This window comes from Trichosurus vulpecula, chromosome 5 (genome assembly GCF_011100635.1).
Source record: "Trichosurus vulpecula isolate mTriVul1 chromosome 5, mTriVul1.pri, whole genome shotgun sequence".
Classification (NCBI taxonomy): Eukaryota; Metazoa; Chordata; class Mammalia; order Diprotodontia; family Phalangeridae; genus Trichosurus; species Trichosurus vulpecula.
Window position 1 is genome coordinate 182258023 of NC_050577.1, and position 19356 is coordinate 182277378.

At 36.1% G+C, this 19356-nt stretch overlaps 1 protein-coding gene across 15 annotated transcripts in view; it reads left to right on the forward strand.

The window, feature by feature from the left end:
* Nucleotides 1-19356, forward strand: part of C2CD5 (C2 calcium dependent domain containing 5) — a 124700-nt gene that overhangs the window by 77071 nt on the left and 28273 nt on the right. For all 15 annotated transcript variants that reach the window (XM_036759692.1, XM_036759694.1, XM_036759697.1 and 12 more), the window contains 5 exons: nucleotides 3102-3163; nucleotides 3364-3462; nucleotides 6540-6629; nucleotides 12207-12294; nucleotides 15418-15504. In XM_036759692.1, the coding sequence (XP_036615587.1) occupies nucleotides 3102-3163; nucleotides 3364-3462; nucleotides 6540-6629; nucleotides 12207-12294; nucleotides 15418-15504 (426 nt within the window). The remainder of the gene's footprint in view (nucleotides 1-3101; nucleotides 3164-3363; nucleotides 3463-6539; nucleotides 6630-12206; nucleotides 12295-15417; nucleotides 15505-19356) is intronic.

A 19356-nucleotide genomic window follows, 5' to 3' on the forward strand; every position in this document is an offset into this window, starting at 1 on the left:
AAGCTTGGAACAAAGTACTCTCTACTCTGCAAGCAGTCATACCCTGACAAAAAACTCAAGGGTCAAGTAGTTGACTGGGAACATGAACAGGCAGCAAAAATGCTCTCAGATTCAGACTTAGACTTTGGAATCTTCCTTTGGTGACAAAGAAGACCAAAACATACAACCAGAAGAAGTCAACAAAGTCAAAGAGCCTACATCAAAAGCCTCCAAGAAAAACATGAACTAGTCTCAGGCCATGGAAGAGCTCAAAAAGAATTTGGAAAAGCAAGTTAGAGAAGTAGAGGAAAAATTGGGAAGAGAAATGAGAATGATGCAAGAAAACCATGAAAAACAAGTCAATGACTTGCTAAAGGAGACCCCAAACAATACTGAAGAAAATAACACCTTAAAAAATAGACTAACTCAAATGGCAAAAGAGCTCCAAAAAGCCACTGAGGAGAAGAATGCCTTGAAAGGCAGAATTAGCCAAATGGAAAAGGAGGTCCAAAAGACCACTGAAGAAAATACTACCTTAAAAATCAGATTGGAGCAAGTGGAAGCTAGTGACTTGATGAGAAATCAAGATATTATCAAACAGAACCAAAGGAATGAAAAAGTGGAAGACAATGTGAACTATCTCATTGGAAAAACCACTGACGTAGAAAACAGATCCAGGAGAGATAATTTAAATATTATTGGACTACCTGAAAGCCATGATTAAAAAAAGAGCCTAGATATCATCTTTCAAGAAATTATCAAGGAGAACTGCCCTGATATTCTAGATCCAGAGGGTAAAATAGAAATTGAAAGAATCCTCCAATCGCCTCCTGAAAAAGATCTCAAAAAGAAAATTCCTAGGAATATTGTCGTCAAATTCCAGAGCTCCCATATCAAGGAGAAGATACTGCAAGCAGCCAGAAAGAAACAATTTGAGTATTGTGGAAACACAATCAGAATAATACAAGATCTAGCAGCTTCTACATTAAGGGATCAAAGGGGTTGGAATACGATATTCCGGAGGTCAATGGAGCCAGGATTAAAACCAAGAATCACCTACCCAGCAAAACTGAGTATCATACTCCAAGGCAAAATATGGATTTTCAATAAAATAGAGGACTTTCAAGCTTTCTCAGTGAAAAGACCAGAGCTGAATAGAAAATTTGACTTTCAAACACAAGAATAAAGAGAAGCATGAAAAGGTAAACAAGAAAGAGAAATCACAAGGGACTTACTAAAGTTGAACTGTTTTGTTTACATTCCAACATGGAAAAATGATGTGTATGATTCATGAGACCTCAGTATTAGGGTAGCTGAAGGGAATATGTATATATGTGTGTGTGTGTGTCTCTGTGTGTGTGTCTATGTGTATTTATATTTTTATACACACACACACACACACACACACACACACACACACATATAGACAGAGGACACAGGGTGAGTTGAATATGAAGGGATGATATCTAAAAAAATGAAATGAAATTAAGGGATGAGAGAGGAATATATTGAGAGATGGAGAAAGGGAGAGATAGAATGGGGTAAATTATCTTGCATAAAAGTGGCAAGAAAAAGCAGTTCATTGGAAGGGAAGAGGGGGCAGGTGAGGGGGAATGAGTGAATCTTGCTCTCATCGGATTTGACCTGAATAGGGAATAACATACACACTTAATTGGGTGTCTTTCGCCACAGAAAAGTAGGGGGAAGGGGATAAAAAGGGGGGATGATAGAAGGGAGGGCAGATGGGGGAGGAGGTAATCAAAAACAAACACTTTTGAAAAGGGACAGGGTCAAGGGAGAAAACTGAATAAAAGGGGACAGGATAGGAGGGAGGGAAATATAGTTATTCTTTTGCAACATGAGTATTGTGGAAGGGTTTTACATGATATATGTGTGGCCTATGTTGAATTGCTTGCCTTCTTAGGGAGGGTGTGTGGGGAGGGAAGAGTGGAGAGAATTTGGAACCTTAATTTTTAAAAGCAGATGTTCCAAAAAAAAGTTGTTTAGCATGCAACTGGGAAATAAGATATACAGGCAATGGGGCATCGAAATCTATCTTGCCCTGCAAGAAAGTAAGGGAAAAGGGGATGGTGGGGAGTGGGGTGACAGAAGGGAGGGCTGACTGGGGAATGGGGCAATCAGAATATATGCCATCTTGGAGTGGGGGGGAGGGTAGAAATGGGGAGAAAATTTGTAATTCAAAATCTTGTGGAAATCAATGTTGAAAATGCAAAATATTAAATAATAATTAAAAAAAGAAAATAGCCCACTATGTAAGAAGTAATTTGTATAAGGGTGAATAGTACTAGCAGATATGGGGAGGGCTAGTAAATGCTTAATCTTGGAGGTGACCCTTCAGCTGAGCTTTGAAGAGACTTAGGGATCCTAGGAGGTGAAGGGAAGTAGACAGAACAAAGAAGAGGGACACAGCCTTTGCAGAGGCATGGAAACGGGATATCAAGAGACGGGCCAGTTCATTGGAGTGTAGAGTATTTGAAATTGTGGAATGAGTAATAAACCTTCAGCACTGACTGGACCTAGATGATGAAAAGTCTTGTGTGTCAAATAGAGAACTGCGTGTTGTGTCCTAGCAGCGAGAGGCAGACGCTGAACACAGCTGAGCGAGACCTTTGTTTTAGGAATGTGAGTTTGTCAGCTGTGTGGAGAATGGATTGGAAAGGGGAGAAATTTGAGATGAGGAGACTAATTAAAAAGCTCTTACAATAGTCCAGGTAAGAAGTAATGAGGGCCATAGCTAGCAGGGTCATTTTGTGAGTGAAGAGGAAAGGACTTAGTGAAAATATGTTGTGGATATAGAATCTACCTTACTGGATATGGGAGGATAAAGGAGAATGAAAATTTGTGGATGTCCCTGAGCTTGTGAACCTGGGTAATTAGAAGGATGGTACTGCCCTCAACAGAAATGAGGAAGTTTGTAGGAGGAGTGGGTAAATACTGATCTACTGCTAAACCAATCTATTATTTGAATCAGAGAATGAAAGCAGTAATTTTAAATGTAATTGGAAACTTCCCATTCTATAATTTTCAAAGTGTGCTACACCTTAGCATGAACAAAAAAGCAGTGTATTTTATTTCTTATTCCAATTTTTTTTTTGTGGCAGGCTTTTATAGCTGCAATACAGAGATTATGCCTGGCATCAATAATTGGACATCAGAAATACAGGTAGAGCTTTCATACTTCCTTACTCTTTAAAGTAGGCAACATGAATGATGTCAGTACTCTATCCTGTGTGTATTAGATATGAATAAAATTACTGTCATTTTAAAATCTTCTTTGTAGGATGTCCTCATTGGTTACCATTTCATTTTTTACAGGTTGTCATCATATTTAAATTTAAACATGCCTTTATTTCTTCTATTTAGATGTTCACTTCAGTAAGAGTATCCAGATTAAGCAACATTAATTTGACAAATCAGACGCTCAATAAGAACTTTAATGATCTCTGTGAGAACTTGCTCAAGGTAAGAAAGTTTTTTTGCTGATTTTATCTTGGGCTCAAAGTATTTAGAGCCGAGAGGGGGCCTTACAGGTTTTCTACTCAGTCCCAGAGGCTTGGTGGCTTTCCAAACATCACACAGGTTACAATAAGTAGCATAAAAGAGATTTGGACTCAAGCCCTCTGACTCCAAATCCTGCTCTAGATATTTAGAAACTATTCAAAACATGGAACTGGAAAACAGATGTTAAAATTTCTCTGAATTGTTTGGTATAATAATATGAGGCAATCTGAGAAAGCTGAATTGTACAGAAGTCAATTCAGCAAATTTAGTAACAACAGACATTTGTATTGTGCGCTACCAAATTACAGAACAATAGAATAATAGAAAAAACAATGGAGAGACACATGTGCATAATCAAAAAAGGAATTAGGTTGTTTATGTAGTGAGAGATGATAGACAGCCTCTGAATTACACTATGAAATGTATTATTACGAATGGAAGGCTTCCAGCATCGTGGCTTTTGGTTTGTGGAGGATATATAGGGGAATATGGACAACAATCACATAGAATGAGAAGGCATGGGTTGATTATGCTCTGTATTGATGGAGGGAATGTTCAAATGAAACAATTCCAAAGTAATTTGTTTTCTCTTTATAATCTTCTCCACAACCTAGTGAGCTGGGTGGCTTAGATATCATTGTCCCCTCTTTACAGGAAACTGAGATAAGGTGAAGTTAAACGACTTCTCCATGGTCACATAACTAGTAGGCATTTAAAGAGGTAGGAGTTTTGAAGCCAGATCTTTCCTGACTCCAGATTTTTTAGTTTTTCCACTACCTCACAGTTTGTCCTATAAAATATTAATAAATGAGAGCATTTGTTAAGCAAGTACTCTGTGCAGTTCTGGGTGAGGTACCTTGCTTAGATGTAAAGAAGACAAGGTCCTTGCCCTCATAGAGCTTATAGTTTTGTTGGAGGATATAATTATACAATAAGTATGATTAAAAATAATACAAGAAAAGTACTTGAGAAAGGTACAAAGAATGGCATTGTGAGGTTTAAGTATAAGAAAGGTTATTACTTATTTGGGGCATTAGGAAGGCTTCGTGGACAAGTGAGTTTTGAGTTGGAGATCAAAAGTGGTTAAACACTTGGAGTGAAAAATCATGGAGAGTGTGTTATTGGTTTAGAAAGCAATGTGAGTCAAGGCATGCAGTGGAAAAATACAGAGGCATTCTTATATAGGGAATACCAATAGTCTGATTTGACTGGAACATAGAGTGTGGAAATGTGTACTTTGAAGTAAGAGCAGAAAGGTAGGATGGAGGCAGATTGCTGAGAACCTTATGTGATCATCTAAAGAATTTGAACCTTGTTTCCATTTGGGAGTCATTGAAAGGTTTTGGACAGAGAAGTGACACAATCAGATCAAGGAATGAGAATGGTAACTGTAATAGCAATGTGAAAGATGATTTGTAGAAACAGTTCTGTTTAGGCTGTTGTAATCTAGGTGGCTGGTAACACAAGTCCTCAGTGCCACATGGAAACCAACAAATGTAACATTAGGCTTTTTGAAGAGGTATAGCTTGCAGAACATGGGAGGGAGAAAATCCCATGGTCCTGTTCTCTGGCTAGACCACCATGTGTGGATTATTGTGTTCATTTCGAATATCGTATTTTAGGAAGGACATTGATAAAATGGAGACCATCTTGAAGAGGTCAGCTAGGATAGTGAGGAGAGTCAAGACTGTGATGTGAAGGAACTGAGAATGTTTAGATGGGGAGAGGAAAAGTCTTATGGGGGACATGACAGCTTTCCTGAAGGGTCTGATGAGCTGTCATGTGGGAAGGGGATTAGGCTTATTTTCCTTGACCTCAAAGCAGTGAGTAGAAGTTGTAGAGAGACAGATTTAGGTTCCATGTAAGTAAAATCTTCTTAGCAAGTAGAGTCACCTGTGTAGATTGTTATAGTGGTTTCCCCCTTATTAGAGGTCTGCAGGAGAAGATTGGATGATAAGTTATAGAGGAGATTCAAGTAAAAGCTATATTAGGTAGCCTCAGATTTCTTGGTGTCCTTATAAAGGGTTCTTACCTTAGGTCTTTGAGTTTGTTTTTGAAAAAATATTTTAAAAATTGGTTTTACTTGTAATACTTTGTATTTTATTTTAAGCATTTAAATTCTTGATTCTGAGAAAAGGTTTAGAGACCTCACCAGAATGATTGCCAAATTGATCTGTGTCACAAACAAGGAGTTGTAGTTATTTTGGGATATGGTAGGCTTCACCCTATTTGTAGTAAGATGGAAAGGAGCCAGCAGAGAGGTAGAAATTGAAAACATATGAAAAAGAATAATGCTGGAATACTTCCCTGAGTATGTAGGAAGGTTTGGGACCAAAAGTGTGAGTGTTATGGAGTAACAGGCATAAGATGAGAGATAGTCAAGAAGTAGGAAGTGAATAGCTAATCATACAGATTAGTTTTGAGGAGTGGAGGAAGTTATCTGCTCTAAGTGTTGTACATATGCTATTGGGAGTTGGATGGCAGGAAAACATTTAGAATAGTCATGATACCAAGTTATATGAGTAAGTTCTTAACTAACTTAGATTTTGGTTTTTGTCTTGCCTTTTTTGGCCTCAGTTTCCCATCTGTAAAATTAGTGTGTTAGGCTAGGTGATCTTAAATCTTTATGGCTCAAAAAAATAGGTTAAATTATTCTGCGGTTTTCAGTTTTTATATGTAACTATTAAATAATTCTGATGATAAAATCAGAATCTATCTACATTTCATAACATAATGTAGAGATTAGAACTATTGGGCTGCTAATAATTAGAACTATTAAGCTGCTTTAAACTCATAATAGATATATGCATATCTTCAGTTTTCACATTTTTAGTAGACTTATTGGCAAATTTATAAATACAAGTGTGCTTTTAATTTTTTTAGGCTAAAATTGTATTATCATTTAAAAATTCATTTAATAAAAGGCTAGGCTCTAATCTTTTAGTTTTTCCACTATCCAGAATAAAATTTAAGTTCAAGAAACACATTTTACCAATGTATAGATAAAATAAAAAGTGATCTTTTTTTTTATTTGATAGAGCCTATATTTTAAACTTCGTTCTATGATCCCCTGCTGCCTTTGCCATGTCAATTTTACAGTATCTCTTCCTGAAGATGAATTAATTCAGGTAATTAACATTCAGCTAATTTATTTAAAGTGTCTCCAGGAGTTCTATTTGGGCCACTTCATCATTAATATGTAAATATTGTTGTTTAGTCATTCAGTTATATGCAACTCTTTATGACCCTGTATGGGGTGTTCTTGGCAGTTTTTCTTGGGAGTGTGTATCAGTGAGACAAGATTCAGAATATCAGTGGTGACCATGAATATGCCTGTATAGTTCTGAATCGCAAAGTATAAGAAATGCTCTGTATAGAAGGCAGAAGTAAAACATTTATTCAGATACCAGAGGATCAGATCCCAAAACCAGTAACCCTAATTCAACATAGCAGTAATTGTATCCCAAAACCAGTAAGTCCACTTAAGTGTAACAGCAAGTAAATTAAAACACAGTATCCTAACAAGGAGCCTACTCATCCTATAACCTTCCCGTAAACACTCACTCACCAATCCTGTCTGCTTGCCTGTGTCCTCTTCATCTGCAGTTCTGAAAGCCCTTGCAGTTCCCAGAACCCTTCCAGTTCTCTCTCTGTCTCTCCTTCTCTTCCATTCTTGGTCTCTCTTGAAGTTCTCTTTCTCGGTTCTGTCTTCTTTGCAGCTCTCTCTACTCTGCAGCTCTATAGTCTGAACTTAATAGCTACACACATACATATATACATACGTACATACATACATACATACATACATACACATTGTTGGGGGCCCTGGGGCCTAGCACCTACTTAGCAAATGGGCCTTCCTATAAACAGGCCTCTCCTAATCAAGCTTCCCTTAACTAGCTCCACCTGAGGCCTGTTAAATGGGTGGGGAAAATCTTTGATCGCATTAGCACCACAGAGTGCTTTACCATTTTCTCCACCAAGTATATAAATATATATGATGATATATATTATAGTGTAATATACACGTGTGTGTGTGTGTGTGTGTGTGTGTGTATGTTTGTGTATTGTAGAGACTAACTTCCATCTCAGAATTGTTTGAGGACATTTTAATTAGAAAAATTGTTTTGTGGATATAGCGAAATTACTTTTACTTGGACTTAAGCCACCTTTGTCACCCAGTGGCATGTGTGCTGGAGAGATTCCATCATATCAGTCTATACAATTACTGTTTGATGAGATTTTGCCCACCTCTTTTCCCATGGAGGAAGTAGTTTGTGAGGACTCCTATGAAACATCCGGATTTATAAATCTAGATTGTACTTTATCCATATCAATCCCAGTATATAAATTCATATAGTTTACTGGTTGAAGTTCCAAACCAGGTCATTCTGTGAAAAATTTACATGTTTTGTTAGTTTATGTATTTGTTGCAATCATGTTTAAAATTATATCGTCTGTTTCTTGTATTTTTTTTTAAATAAGTTTTTATACATTTTCTTCTTTTTGTTTTTATATACATTTTTATTGATATCTTTTGTTTTTTACATCACCATAATTTTCCTCAAGATTACTCCTTGTTCCCCTCCCAGAAATTTGTCGCATATAATTACTTATAATTTTAAAAACCAAAAAAAAAAAGAAAGAAGAGGAAAAATCAGAGTAGCTGACAAATATATTGGAAAAAAATCTTAAAACATGTGCAAAAGGATGGAGTGGAGGTGTCCTCTCAAATCTCTTCTTTCATGCCGTACTTGTTTATAATTTTGTTACTTTCACTTTGTGTGCGTGCGCGCGCGCGCATGTGTGTGTTTTCCTGTTTAAATTGCTATAGTCATTTTGTATATTGTTTTCTTGGCTCTCATGTTGCTCTGTATTAGTTCATGTAAATCTTGCCATGCTTCTCTCTATATTTATCACATTCATTATTTCTTGCAGCATAGCCATTCCTCAGAAAATAGGCATCTACTTTGTTTTCAGTTTTTTATTACCACAATAAGTGCTACTGTACGTATTTTAGTTTTATATAGGGATTTTTTTTCTATGTCACTGGCCTCTGTAATACGTTTGTCATTGACCTTTTCTGTGCTTTTGTGTTTAAAAAGATGAGTAAGAACTATAAATTAGAAATTATTGTCTTTCACACCAGAATCCTTTGCTCCTGCATTTTTTTGTCTTTGTTCATGAATTGCCATGGCCAAATAATTCATCACCAAATGGCCTTGTACCTATTTGCTTTAAGATAACAGTCATCTAACAACAGATTCAGTATGTCAATTTGTGGGGAACTAGGTGGCGCAGTGGATAAGAGTACCAGAATGAGTCAGGAACACTCCTCTTCCTGAATTCAAATCTAGCCTCAGATACTTACTGGCTATGTGACCCTGGGGGAGCCACTTAACCTTCTTTGCCTCAATTCCTCACCTGTAAAATGATCTGGAGAAATAAATGACAAACCATTCCAGTATCTTTGCCAGGAAAGCCCCAAATGGGGTCATGAAGAGTGGGGCATGACTGAAATGACTCAACAACAGCAGAAATGCTGATTGATATGATTTGAAGTCTTTCTAACGTGATAGAACTCCACCAGGATTTGTATTTTCCTGGTATAACCTTTAATAACCGAATGTGGGTCATCTCCAGAATTGCAGAATCTCTATTTATTTATTTATATTTTATAAATATATTTTTTATTTTTAGCTTACAACATTCAGTTCCACAAGTTTTTGGGTCCCAAATTTTATCTGCCTCCTTCTCCTGTCCCCTCCCCTACCAAAGACGGCATATAATCAATGTAGGTGCTACATATACCTTCACATTGAACTTATTTACATAATAGTCCACTTGTAAAGAAGAATTATAACCAATGGAATGAATCATGAGAAAGGAGAAATGAAACCAAAAAAGAAGGAAAAAAAAGAGCAAATAGTTCGCCTCAATCTGCATTCAGACTCCATAATTCTTTCTCTGGATATGCACAGCTTTTTCCATAATGAGTCTTTTTGGAGCTGTCTTTGAAGCTTGTATTGATGAAAAGAGTTAAGTCTATCAAAGTTAGTCCTTATGGATACCATGTGTCTGTAATTGCCTATAATGATCTCCTGCTTCTGCTCCCCTCACTCAGCGTCAGTTCATATAAGTCTTTCCAGGTTATAATGAAATCCATCCAGAATTGCAGAATCTCTTAAGTCATAAAGAGAGTCCACAGTCCATCCAGTCCAACCTATACTTAAATAAGAATCTCTTTTACAATATATCTGACAAGTAACCATCCAACCTTCTTTTTCCAGACCTCTGGTGTAGGGGAACCCACTACTTACTGAGGTATACTATTCCACTTTTAGATATTCCTCCAGGGCCAAGATTAGCAAGTGTGATCTTTATTTTCCTGTGTGATAGTCTTTCAGATATTTGAAAATGTCTATCATGTGCCTCCTAAATCTTTTCTTCTCTAGCCTGAACATCTCTAGTTCTTTTAGTCAGTTCTCAAATTATGTTACCATGAAACCTTTCACCAATTTTTTTGTCTACTAGTGGTTGCTATCCAGCTTAAGAATGTGCTTCATAAAGTGTGGCTCCTTGAACTGAACACAATACTCTAGATATGGTCTGATCAAGACCGCCCAAGTCCAAGATAATATCTGTCTCTCAATTCAGCATAAGTTCAGTTACAAAGAAGGTGGCCATCTGCATTGAATAGACATAGTTTTCTTACCAGGAGTTTCTATACCGGTGGAATCATTAGTCCCATCAGAAAAATAATGTAATCCAAGAGCATATTAGCTTTTTTGATTGTCTCTATCGTAGTAAACTTATTAAGCTTACAATCTACTAAAACTTTCAGAGTTTTAGAGAAGCTGCTGACTAGCCAAGACTCCCCTATCTTGTACTTCTGAAGTTGATGTTTTGAACCCAAGGTTAAGACTTTAATTTTATCCCCATTGAATTTCATCTTCATGGTTTTGGCCCAATTTTCTACCTCATTAAAATATTTTTGTATTCTCAATCTTTAATCCAGTGTGTTGGCTATTTTTCCTACCTTTTCTGCAAACTTGAAAAGCATTCCACTGTGTCTTTATCCATGTAATTGATAAAAATGTTAAACTGCCCAGTGCTAGGCAGAGATGCATAGGGCATTCCAATAGAGATTATCTTCCAAATTGACATTAAACCATTAATAATTATTCTTTCTATCCAGCTATTCAGCCAGCTCCAGATCTGTCTAACTATACATACACTATTGTCTCATCCCCACCTCTGCATCTTGTTGACAAGAACAGCATCCCAGACTTGGTCAAATACTGTATAAAAATCTAGGCAAATTATGTCTAGCATAGGCCTGGTCTTGAAGCTCTTCCCTGTCTTTTTCACCTTCATCAGGATGCTCTTCAGGTTCTTGATGTACTTCTAAAATGTAGTTCACTGAACTGAATATGACAATATATCTTTAGCCTTCTCCTGACATACTAGTCTAGTAATCCTATCTAAAAAAAAAAAAGAAATTTTCTTGGCATAACCTGTTCTTGATGAGACCAGTTCTCTTTTATTCTACCTTTTCTAGATGTTCACTAATCATCCTTTTGATAATATATTTTAAAGTTTGTCAGGCATTAATTGGCACTTAAACTGACTTAGAGTTGGCCAGATCCTTTCTCTTCGAACTTTTCTTTTTAATTGGAACACTTGCTTTTCCCTGATCCTGAGAAACCCCATCTCATTTTCCATGAGGTGTCATAGCTCTCCAGCACTGAACAGTCTTGGATTTTTTTCCCCATGCCTTAGGATATAGTTTGCCCTCAACAAAGTGAGGTGTTCAAGTTGGGTTTTTTTCAAGGGAGTCACTTTGGTTTCCACAATAGCTCCTTCTAGTTGATTTTTTATTGACATTCCAAAGTATTTGCCCAGAAACCTCTTGTGATTCCTTACCTATGGGATAAATTACAAACACTTCCATAGACTTCTTCCAGGCAGTTATTTAGTGTTATTTTTCACTCCTTTTTTTTCATTCATTCCATATTCTAGTCAAAGAAGAGTACTCATTCTTGTTCTAGACCTTCCCTCTCCTGCCTTCACACAGACTGTCCATTTTCTGTAGAATATTTTTTGTCATTGTTCAGTTGTGTCTGACTCTTCATGACCTTATTTGGGGTTTTTTTGTCAAAGATATGGGAGTGGTTTGTCATAGCCTTCTCCAGCATATTTTTACAGGTAACGAACCAGATGAGGCAAAGAGGCAAAGTTATTTGCGCAGGGTCACACGGGTAGTAAGTATATAAAGCCAGATCGAACCCATGAAGATGAGTCTTCCTAATTCCAAGCTCAGTACTCTATCCACTGTTCTACCTAGCTATCCCCATCTAAAATATTATCCATTCCTCTTTGTTGAAATTCTTCCTCCAAGATACAACTAGATTATGACTTTTTCTCAAGAAGCATTCCATCATTTACCTTATGGAAAGTGATCTTTCCTCCAAAACCCTCTAAGACTTTGCCTGGCTCTCCTGCATCTCACCTTTGCCCCTATTGCATTCTGTTTTGTATGATAGCCTATTAGTATGCGTAGCACATCTTCCCTATGATTCTGTAAACTCTTTGAAGTCGTGTCCTGTTTTTCATCTTTGTTGTTTCTGTACCTAGCACAATTTGTTACTTAATAAATGTTTAATGAATTGATACTGACATTGATATTGCGCTCATCATTGTAGATCACTGTCACAGCAGTTGCGATAACATTTGACAAACATCAGGCTGTACAAACCACAAAAACTCATGTGGAAAAGTCATTACAAAGAGGTAAGCATTTTAAAGATAAGAAGTAATTTGCTTAGAAGAAATTATTATTTAGTGATAAAAATTGGAAGACAAATAGATGAAGTAGTTAACTTGTTTGGATCATTCTGAGCATTAGAATTAGATTTAAAGGATAAGTTTCATCTTTTTTTTATTAGATAGTTAACTGTTAATTATCTGTTCCAGAGTTTCTCAGGAGTGATGTGGATATTTCAAAGCATATTTTTATTTATATTTTAGGATGCAATTGAGTAGAGGGAGGATGGGGGGAATTGATCTTATCAGATTTTGCTTAGGATAATCTTAAAATAAAAGGGTTATTTGATTTCATTGGTACAACAGACTCTCCAGTGAAGAAGCTCCCTCTTCAAATTCTCTCATTTTCTGTAGCTTACACTTGAAAGATTAAATGAATTGTCCAGGGTTATACTGAGCCAGGACTGGAACTCAGGTCTTCTTGGTTTTGAAGTTGCTTCTTCATCCATTATGCCTCTCAATCTTAAAATGTTAAAAATAAACATTTTAAAATATTTTAAAAATAAACATTTTTAGAGATATAACTTAATAGATAGCATGAAGAGTTTTATAAAATCGGGAAACTACAGTGAGGTACATAGCTTATTAGCCAAATATGAGAAATGATTCAGTGCATCGAGAGACCAAGATTATAGCAACATTAACCATATCCTCAAACATTTTGACTGTACTTTAGGTAAATTAGAAAGAAACCAAAGTTACTAACAATTGCTTGCATACTCAAAGGGAAATCTTTATTTTCCCTAAATTTTATGATTTTATCTGCTAAGGTAAATATCAGTTTTCATCTCCCTATGTTGTCCTAAGTCTACAGAAGTTTTACCTTTTCATGATTGATTTGAGCAAGTACCAAATACTCGAACATATTAAAAATGTTGGTTAAAATGGTTAGGAAAGAAGCTAGGCAGTAAATAACAAAATAAGCTATCAGTGGCGAAGATAAGTGATGGCACTTATTCCTAAGGTGTAATAGATGGGAAATTGTGGAAGGCAGATGGAAAACATCTTAAATGAATCCTATATAACCAAGAGCCTAACTTTGAAAATCTTAATCCAAGATCATTGCTGCTGCAATATTATTACCATAATGTATCTCCTTAATACATATATTTGTTTCAATTTGTTTATACTATCCAAAATAAATATCTGAATTCCCGGTTGCTCAATTATTATTTTATTCCCTTTCTTTCATTCTCTGCTCCAGCCAGCTGACTGTCTTGCTATTCCTCACACACAACACTCTGTCTCCCATGCCTTTGCATAGGCTCTCCCTCATGCCTGAAATACACTACCTTCTGAACTCTACCTTTTAGAATCCCTCATTTCTTTCAGATAGCCCAAGTGCTGCCTTCAACATAGAATCTTTCCTGATCCCTTCAGCTGCTTATGGTTCCTCCTCCCACATTGTATTTATTTTGTATGTGCTTTTAAATGTACATTCAATCAGTCAGCTAGCATTTACTAAGCTCCTACTATGTATTAGGCATGGGGCTGAGCACTTTGGAGATGCAAAAAGACAAAAGGAGCTCATAGTCTAATGATGGAGATACCATGCAAACAACTATATAGAAATAAGATATGTACAGGACAGATGAGGGTAGTCTTGGAAGGCACTAAGATTAAGGAGGACTAGGAAAAGTTTCTTGCAGAAAATGAGACTTTACATGAGATTTGAAGTAATCTCGGGAAGCAAGAGGTAGAGATGAGGAGGGAAAGAGTTCTAGACAGTGGGAACAGCTAGAGAAAATGCTTGTTGTTGGGATAGAGAGTTCCTTGTATGAGGAGCAGCAAGGGGACCAGTGTCACTGGATTGCAGAGTACATGACGGATGGGAGGTAAAGTTGAAGAAGACTGGAAAGGTAGAAGAGGCTGGTTTAAGAGATTTAAAAGTCAAACAGAATTTTCTGTTTGATTTTGCAAGTAATAAGGAGCTCCTGGAATTTATTGAATTAGGGGCTCGACATGATCAGATATGAGCTTTAGAAAGATCAATTTGACAGCTGAATATTGGATGGCCAGAGGTACAGGGAGATTTGAGGCAGCAGAGACCAATTAGCAGGCTGTTGCATTTGTCCAGGTTTGAGGTGATGAAGGTTTGCATCAGGTTGGTGAAGTGTCAGAGGAAAGAAAGGGGCATATAGGAGATATATTACAAAAATAAAATCGACAGGACTTGGCAATAGATTAGACACAGGAGGTAAGGGAGCATGAAGAGTTGAGGATGCTGGCTAGATTTTGAGCAGGGGTGACTGGGAGGATGGTGGTTTTCTGAAATATAATAGTGAAGTGTTGGGGAGGGGATTAGAGGAAAAGTAATGAGTTCAATTTTAGACTTGTTGTTCAAGATGTGCACTGGCCATTCAATTCAAGATATCTAATGGTCATTTGGAGATGTGATATACTGGAGGTCAGTAGAGAGGTTAGGACTGGATAAATAGAGTCATCTGACAACATGGGAGATGATGAGATCACCAAATAGAATAGTATAGAAGAAGAAAAGAAGAGGTCCCAGGACAGTTTTGTGGGTCATCCATGATTAGAAGGTGTGACTTAGATGACGATCCAGCAAAGGAAATTGAGAAAGAATTGTCAGAAAGGAAGGGGAAGAACCTAGCTAAATCAGTCTTTTGAAAACCTGGAAAGAAGAGAGTATCAGGAGAAGAGTGTGATTGATAGTGTCAAAGGCAGCAGAGAGGAAAAAAAAAACAAGACCGAGGAAAGGCTAAATTAAACTTAAATTTGGCAATTGATTTGGCAATTTAGAGATTATTAGTAACTTTGAAGAGAGAATTTTCAATTGAATGAAGAGGTCAGAAGCCTGGCAAAGAGTTAAGAGAATGAGAGAACAGAAGTAAAAGCACCTATGGTAGATGGCCTTCTTAAGGAGGTTAGCCACCAAAATGAGGTTATTTATATAATGATAGATGTACATGTTGTCTCCCCCTTGCCATGTAAGCTCCTTGTTTGATTTTGTTCTTATTTCACCAGCACCTTTTTATATACTGTAGTGCCTGACACTTAGCGAGCTTGTTGATTGATTGCTCATCAATAATACAGTATTAATAAGTAAAATGCTTTTGTCTCTTCAAGCCTCTGCTGACAATGAAGAACTTCTACAGTTTCCATTGGAACTTTGCACAGATTCACTTGCTTCTCACCCTTTTTCACCAGCTAAAGGTTGGTTAAGAAAAATAAAAGTAAAACTTACCTTTCAGTTCTCTCTACTTGTTTCCTCTTTCTAGGTGAATTAAATAATTTTGAGGTTAGAATATAGTCATTAATTCTTACATTTGGTGTGTTTTTTTTTTTTTTACAAATCCTTAAGCAAAAAGAAATTGCCTTCCATTCAGATTTCTCAACTATTTGGATTATAGACTGTGGATCTATAATTTTTAATAATCTACTCCATACCGCAGTTACAGTTGCCAGGTTTCTTTAGATCATTGAATCTTCCAGTATAACCTCTTATGTAGGACTTCTTCTCTCCTGTAAAAATTATATTCTGAATGTTCAGAGAAAGCAAAATTATTGTTTGTTTTATTGCATGTGTAATGGCAGGAGGATGTGTGCAAGTGGGAAAAGAATGATTAGTTTTTCCTGGTAACTGACTTTTGCATATCTTGGCTATTAAATTTAATAGCATTACTATCCAATAGGTAAGCTTTCCCAAGTACAAAATGATTATGCCTTTGTGACTGGTAACTTCACTTATGCCTATCAGTTCTTGGAAAGAAAAGGAAAGTGGATCTTCCATCTCCCTTCTACTATTAGTGTGGTTTATAAAAATAATCATACATTCATAGAATTACTAAGTGGCTCATTTCCTAACATATACTTAGGAGGAAAACAGTGCTATGATGATGATCTAGGTTCTTTCAGAGATAAATTTAGGGCTGTTTTGTATAGTAGTTGGATCCAAATTATTCTGATTTTCTTCATTTTTAATAATCACAAAAATTCCTTATGTGTCTTTACTGTTTATTTTAACTGCTACTTATGTCATATTATAATGCAGTAATGCATTTGAATTTTTAAAAACACCAAAAGATTTTACTATGTAATTTACTAGGTCTTGTATATTTTGAAAGTTTAAGAATCAGATGTTTTTATTAGGTGAGGTAACTAAAACTGATACTTTTGGCCTAATTTCCCTTTTTTTTTTTTTAAAGTGAGGGATTTGAACCTGTGATTTTTTCGATGTAGGGGATTCCTGGTATGGGAACTCTCTTCATTGATAAAGATTTTCAGTTCATCTGTGATATACACATACTACACACACATATGTGTTTATATATATAATGTCATAAAAATTGCCTGGGGCACTGAGAGGTTAAATGACTTTTCCATGGTTTCTTTGCCTGTATGTATCAGAGGCAGGATTCAAACCTAGGTCCTCCTGACTCCTTCTGGCTCCCTATCCGTTAACTACTCTGCTTTTCTTTTCTCTTCACTATGTCTTGAATTTTCAATTTAAGACTCCTTATAATATTATCACACCTTTCCCTTGAAGACATAAAAGAAAAATCAAATTCTGACTAGAGATAGAATCCAAATTATGTGTGTTTATATATGTAATAGTTATATGTGTGCACATATACATATTTATTTGAGTTGTGACAGTAAGTAGAACTGTCAAGAAATCCTTGTATGAAATTCAGGGATCTTCATAGAACATTGGCTTATTTCCTCCCCTTTCCTTTATTTCCAGTGAACCACATTTATATAGAATTAACGATAAACTGCCTTTCTTTCTTCCTTTCTTTCTTCCTTCTTTCCTTCCTTCCTTTCTTTCTTTCTTTCTTTCTTTCCTTCTTCCTTTCTTTCTTTCTTTCTTTCTTTCTTTCTTTCTTTCTTTCTTTCTTTCTATACTTCCACCTTTTCCTCCCTTCCTTTTCCTTCTTTTCTCTCTCCCTTCCATCCTAGCTCCTTTTCCTCCTCTCCCTTCTTCCCTCCCTCCCTCTATTGGTAATTTTAGCAGCAGCCCAGTATATTTAGTTTTTTGTCATTTAAACTAAGCTTTAAATAGAGGGAGCTTGGTGGAGCATGTTGGAGTCTGGAAGACCTGACTTGCCTCAGACACTTGATAGCTTATATGACCCTTTGCAGTTTTTTGTAAATTCTGGGCTGTATTGCCTGCATATTTATTTTGGTATTATTCCTTCAGAAGCTGTATTACTCCTTTCAAAAATAGGTAGCATAGAAGTCTTAACAAATAGTATTTTGAAAAATCTTCTCAAAGTGTGGAAGCTTTCTGGACAACATGATTTTGAAACAGTCTTTAAAGAAAAGGATCATTGGGATTTTTTTTTTAATGGAAAGATCAGGAGAAGATGAGATAGTAGATGAGAGATAATGATCAGGAAGGGGAAGTTAAGAATATGAACATTGCTAATTAAGGGACCTCAAATTGCCCACCATAAATAAAAAGTAAAATTTAGGCTGTTAATTTTTAAATAGAATTTAGGGTTTGGTTTTCATTTTCTTATCCAACATACAGCTAGGTATTTGATTAGTAAAATTTTTGCCCCATCTTTGTTGAAGCAGAGTACAGTTTCACATAGCTGTAGAGAAATAATCTTGACATTCTTTATCATTACATCAGTACTTTTAACTTTCTATTTGCAGATGTCTTTCATGATTTTTTGATTTATTGAAGGTTGGTCTGTCATATCAAGGCAAAGATTATTAGTTTGTACTGACTATACAGAGGCATCATAGGCCTGAGTTGTTTGTCCTTATTAATTTTTTTCCTTTCTAATCTTTTGATGGAAAGGTGGGACAGGCATAGATCAATCATTTAATCATGTATTAAGTGCCATTTATGTGCCAGACACTTAACTAGGTACAGTGACAAAAGTGAACTAGTCTTTACCCTTGAGGAACTTAGTGGAGACACATATATGATTATATAATTGTGTGTGTTTTGTATTTTGTGTAGACATCTCTATGCACTTTGTATAGATATCTATATATGTATACAGGCACGTATGTGCATGTATATAGATGTTTATATAAAATATACACAAAACAAGATATTTTGGGGGTCTAGGGAAGGCACTGTTAGGTGGGGTTGGATCATGAAATGTTTCACATAGAAGATGGCATTTGAATTGAGTTTTAAGGATAATTAAGGCTTCTAAGAGGTCCATGCTACAAGCACGGGAAACAACAATATGAAAGCATGGACATGGGAGATGAAGGGCTATGAATGACAGACAGAAGGAGGTTCACTTGTCCTGGACTGTGCATTATATGGATGAGCGCTATGTAATAAATCTGGAAAAGTGGGTTAGAGCCAGGTTGTAAAAGTCTTTCTATTTGATCTGAGAGGTCATAGGGATTTTTAGTGGTCATTGGAATTTTATTGGGTATTAGGGGAGTGACATGGTCGTATCTGTGGAAGATAAAATGGTGTGAGGAAAGAAGGCTATTCAGATTATCCGGCTGAGAGGAAACGAGGGCCTGAACTTTAGTAGTGTCTGTGTGAGTGGAGAGAAGACTGAAGTGAGATACTTAGTAGAAGTAGAAATGACACGATTATCGTTAAATAAGAAAAAATGAGAGGTTAGGGTTATACCAGTGTTGCAAACCTGGATGATTCGAAAGATATCAGTTAATGAGATCATAGATCTGTTTCAATATTGAGTATCTTTTGATGTTATTTCCTATTTTCTCAAGGTCTCAAAATGCTTCGGTATATTTCACATTTATATGTTGAGTTTGAGGTAATTTTGCTAGCTGCTGTGATTTTTTAGCAATTAAATGATGAAAATTGCTGAACTTGAATTATTTTCTTAAAGGATTTTATCATATGTGGGATATCCACATTCTCTCATAAATACTTTGAGGAACATAGATTGGTTAATTGTCAGAATTACTTATGTTATTATGACTATTGGATTACTTGTCCCCGATACCTTAATAAAAGATGGTTCAGACCAAAATATATTGTTATATGTCACTAGGATCATAGAATCATAGATTTAGAGCTAGAAGGTACCTGAACACCCATCTAGTCCAGAGGCATAA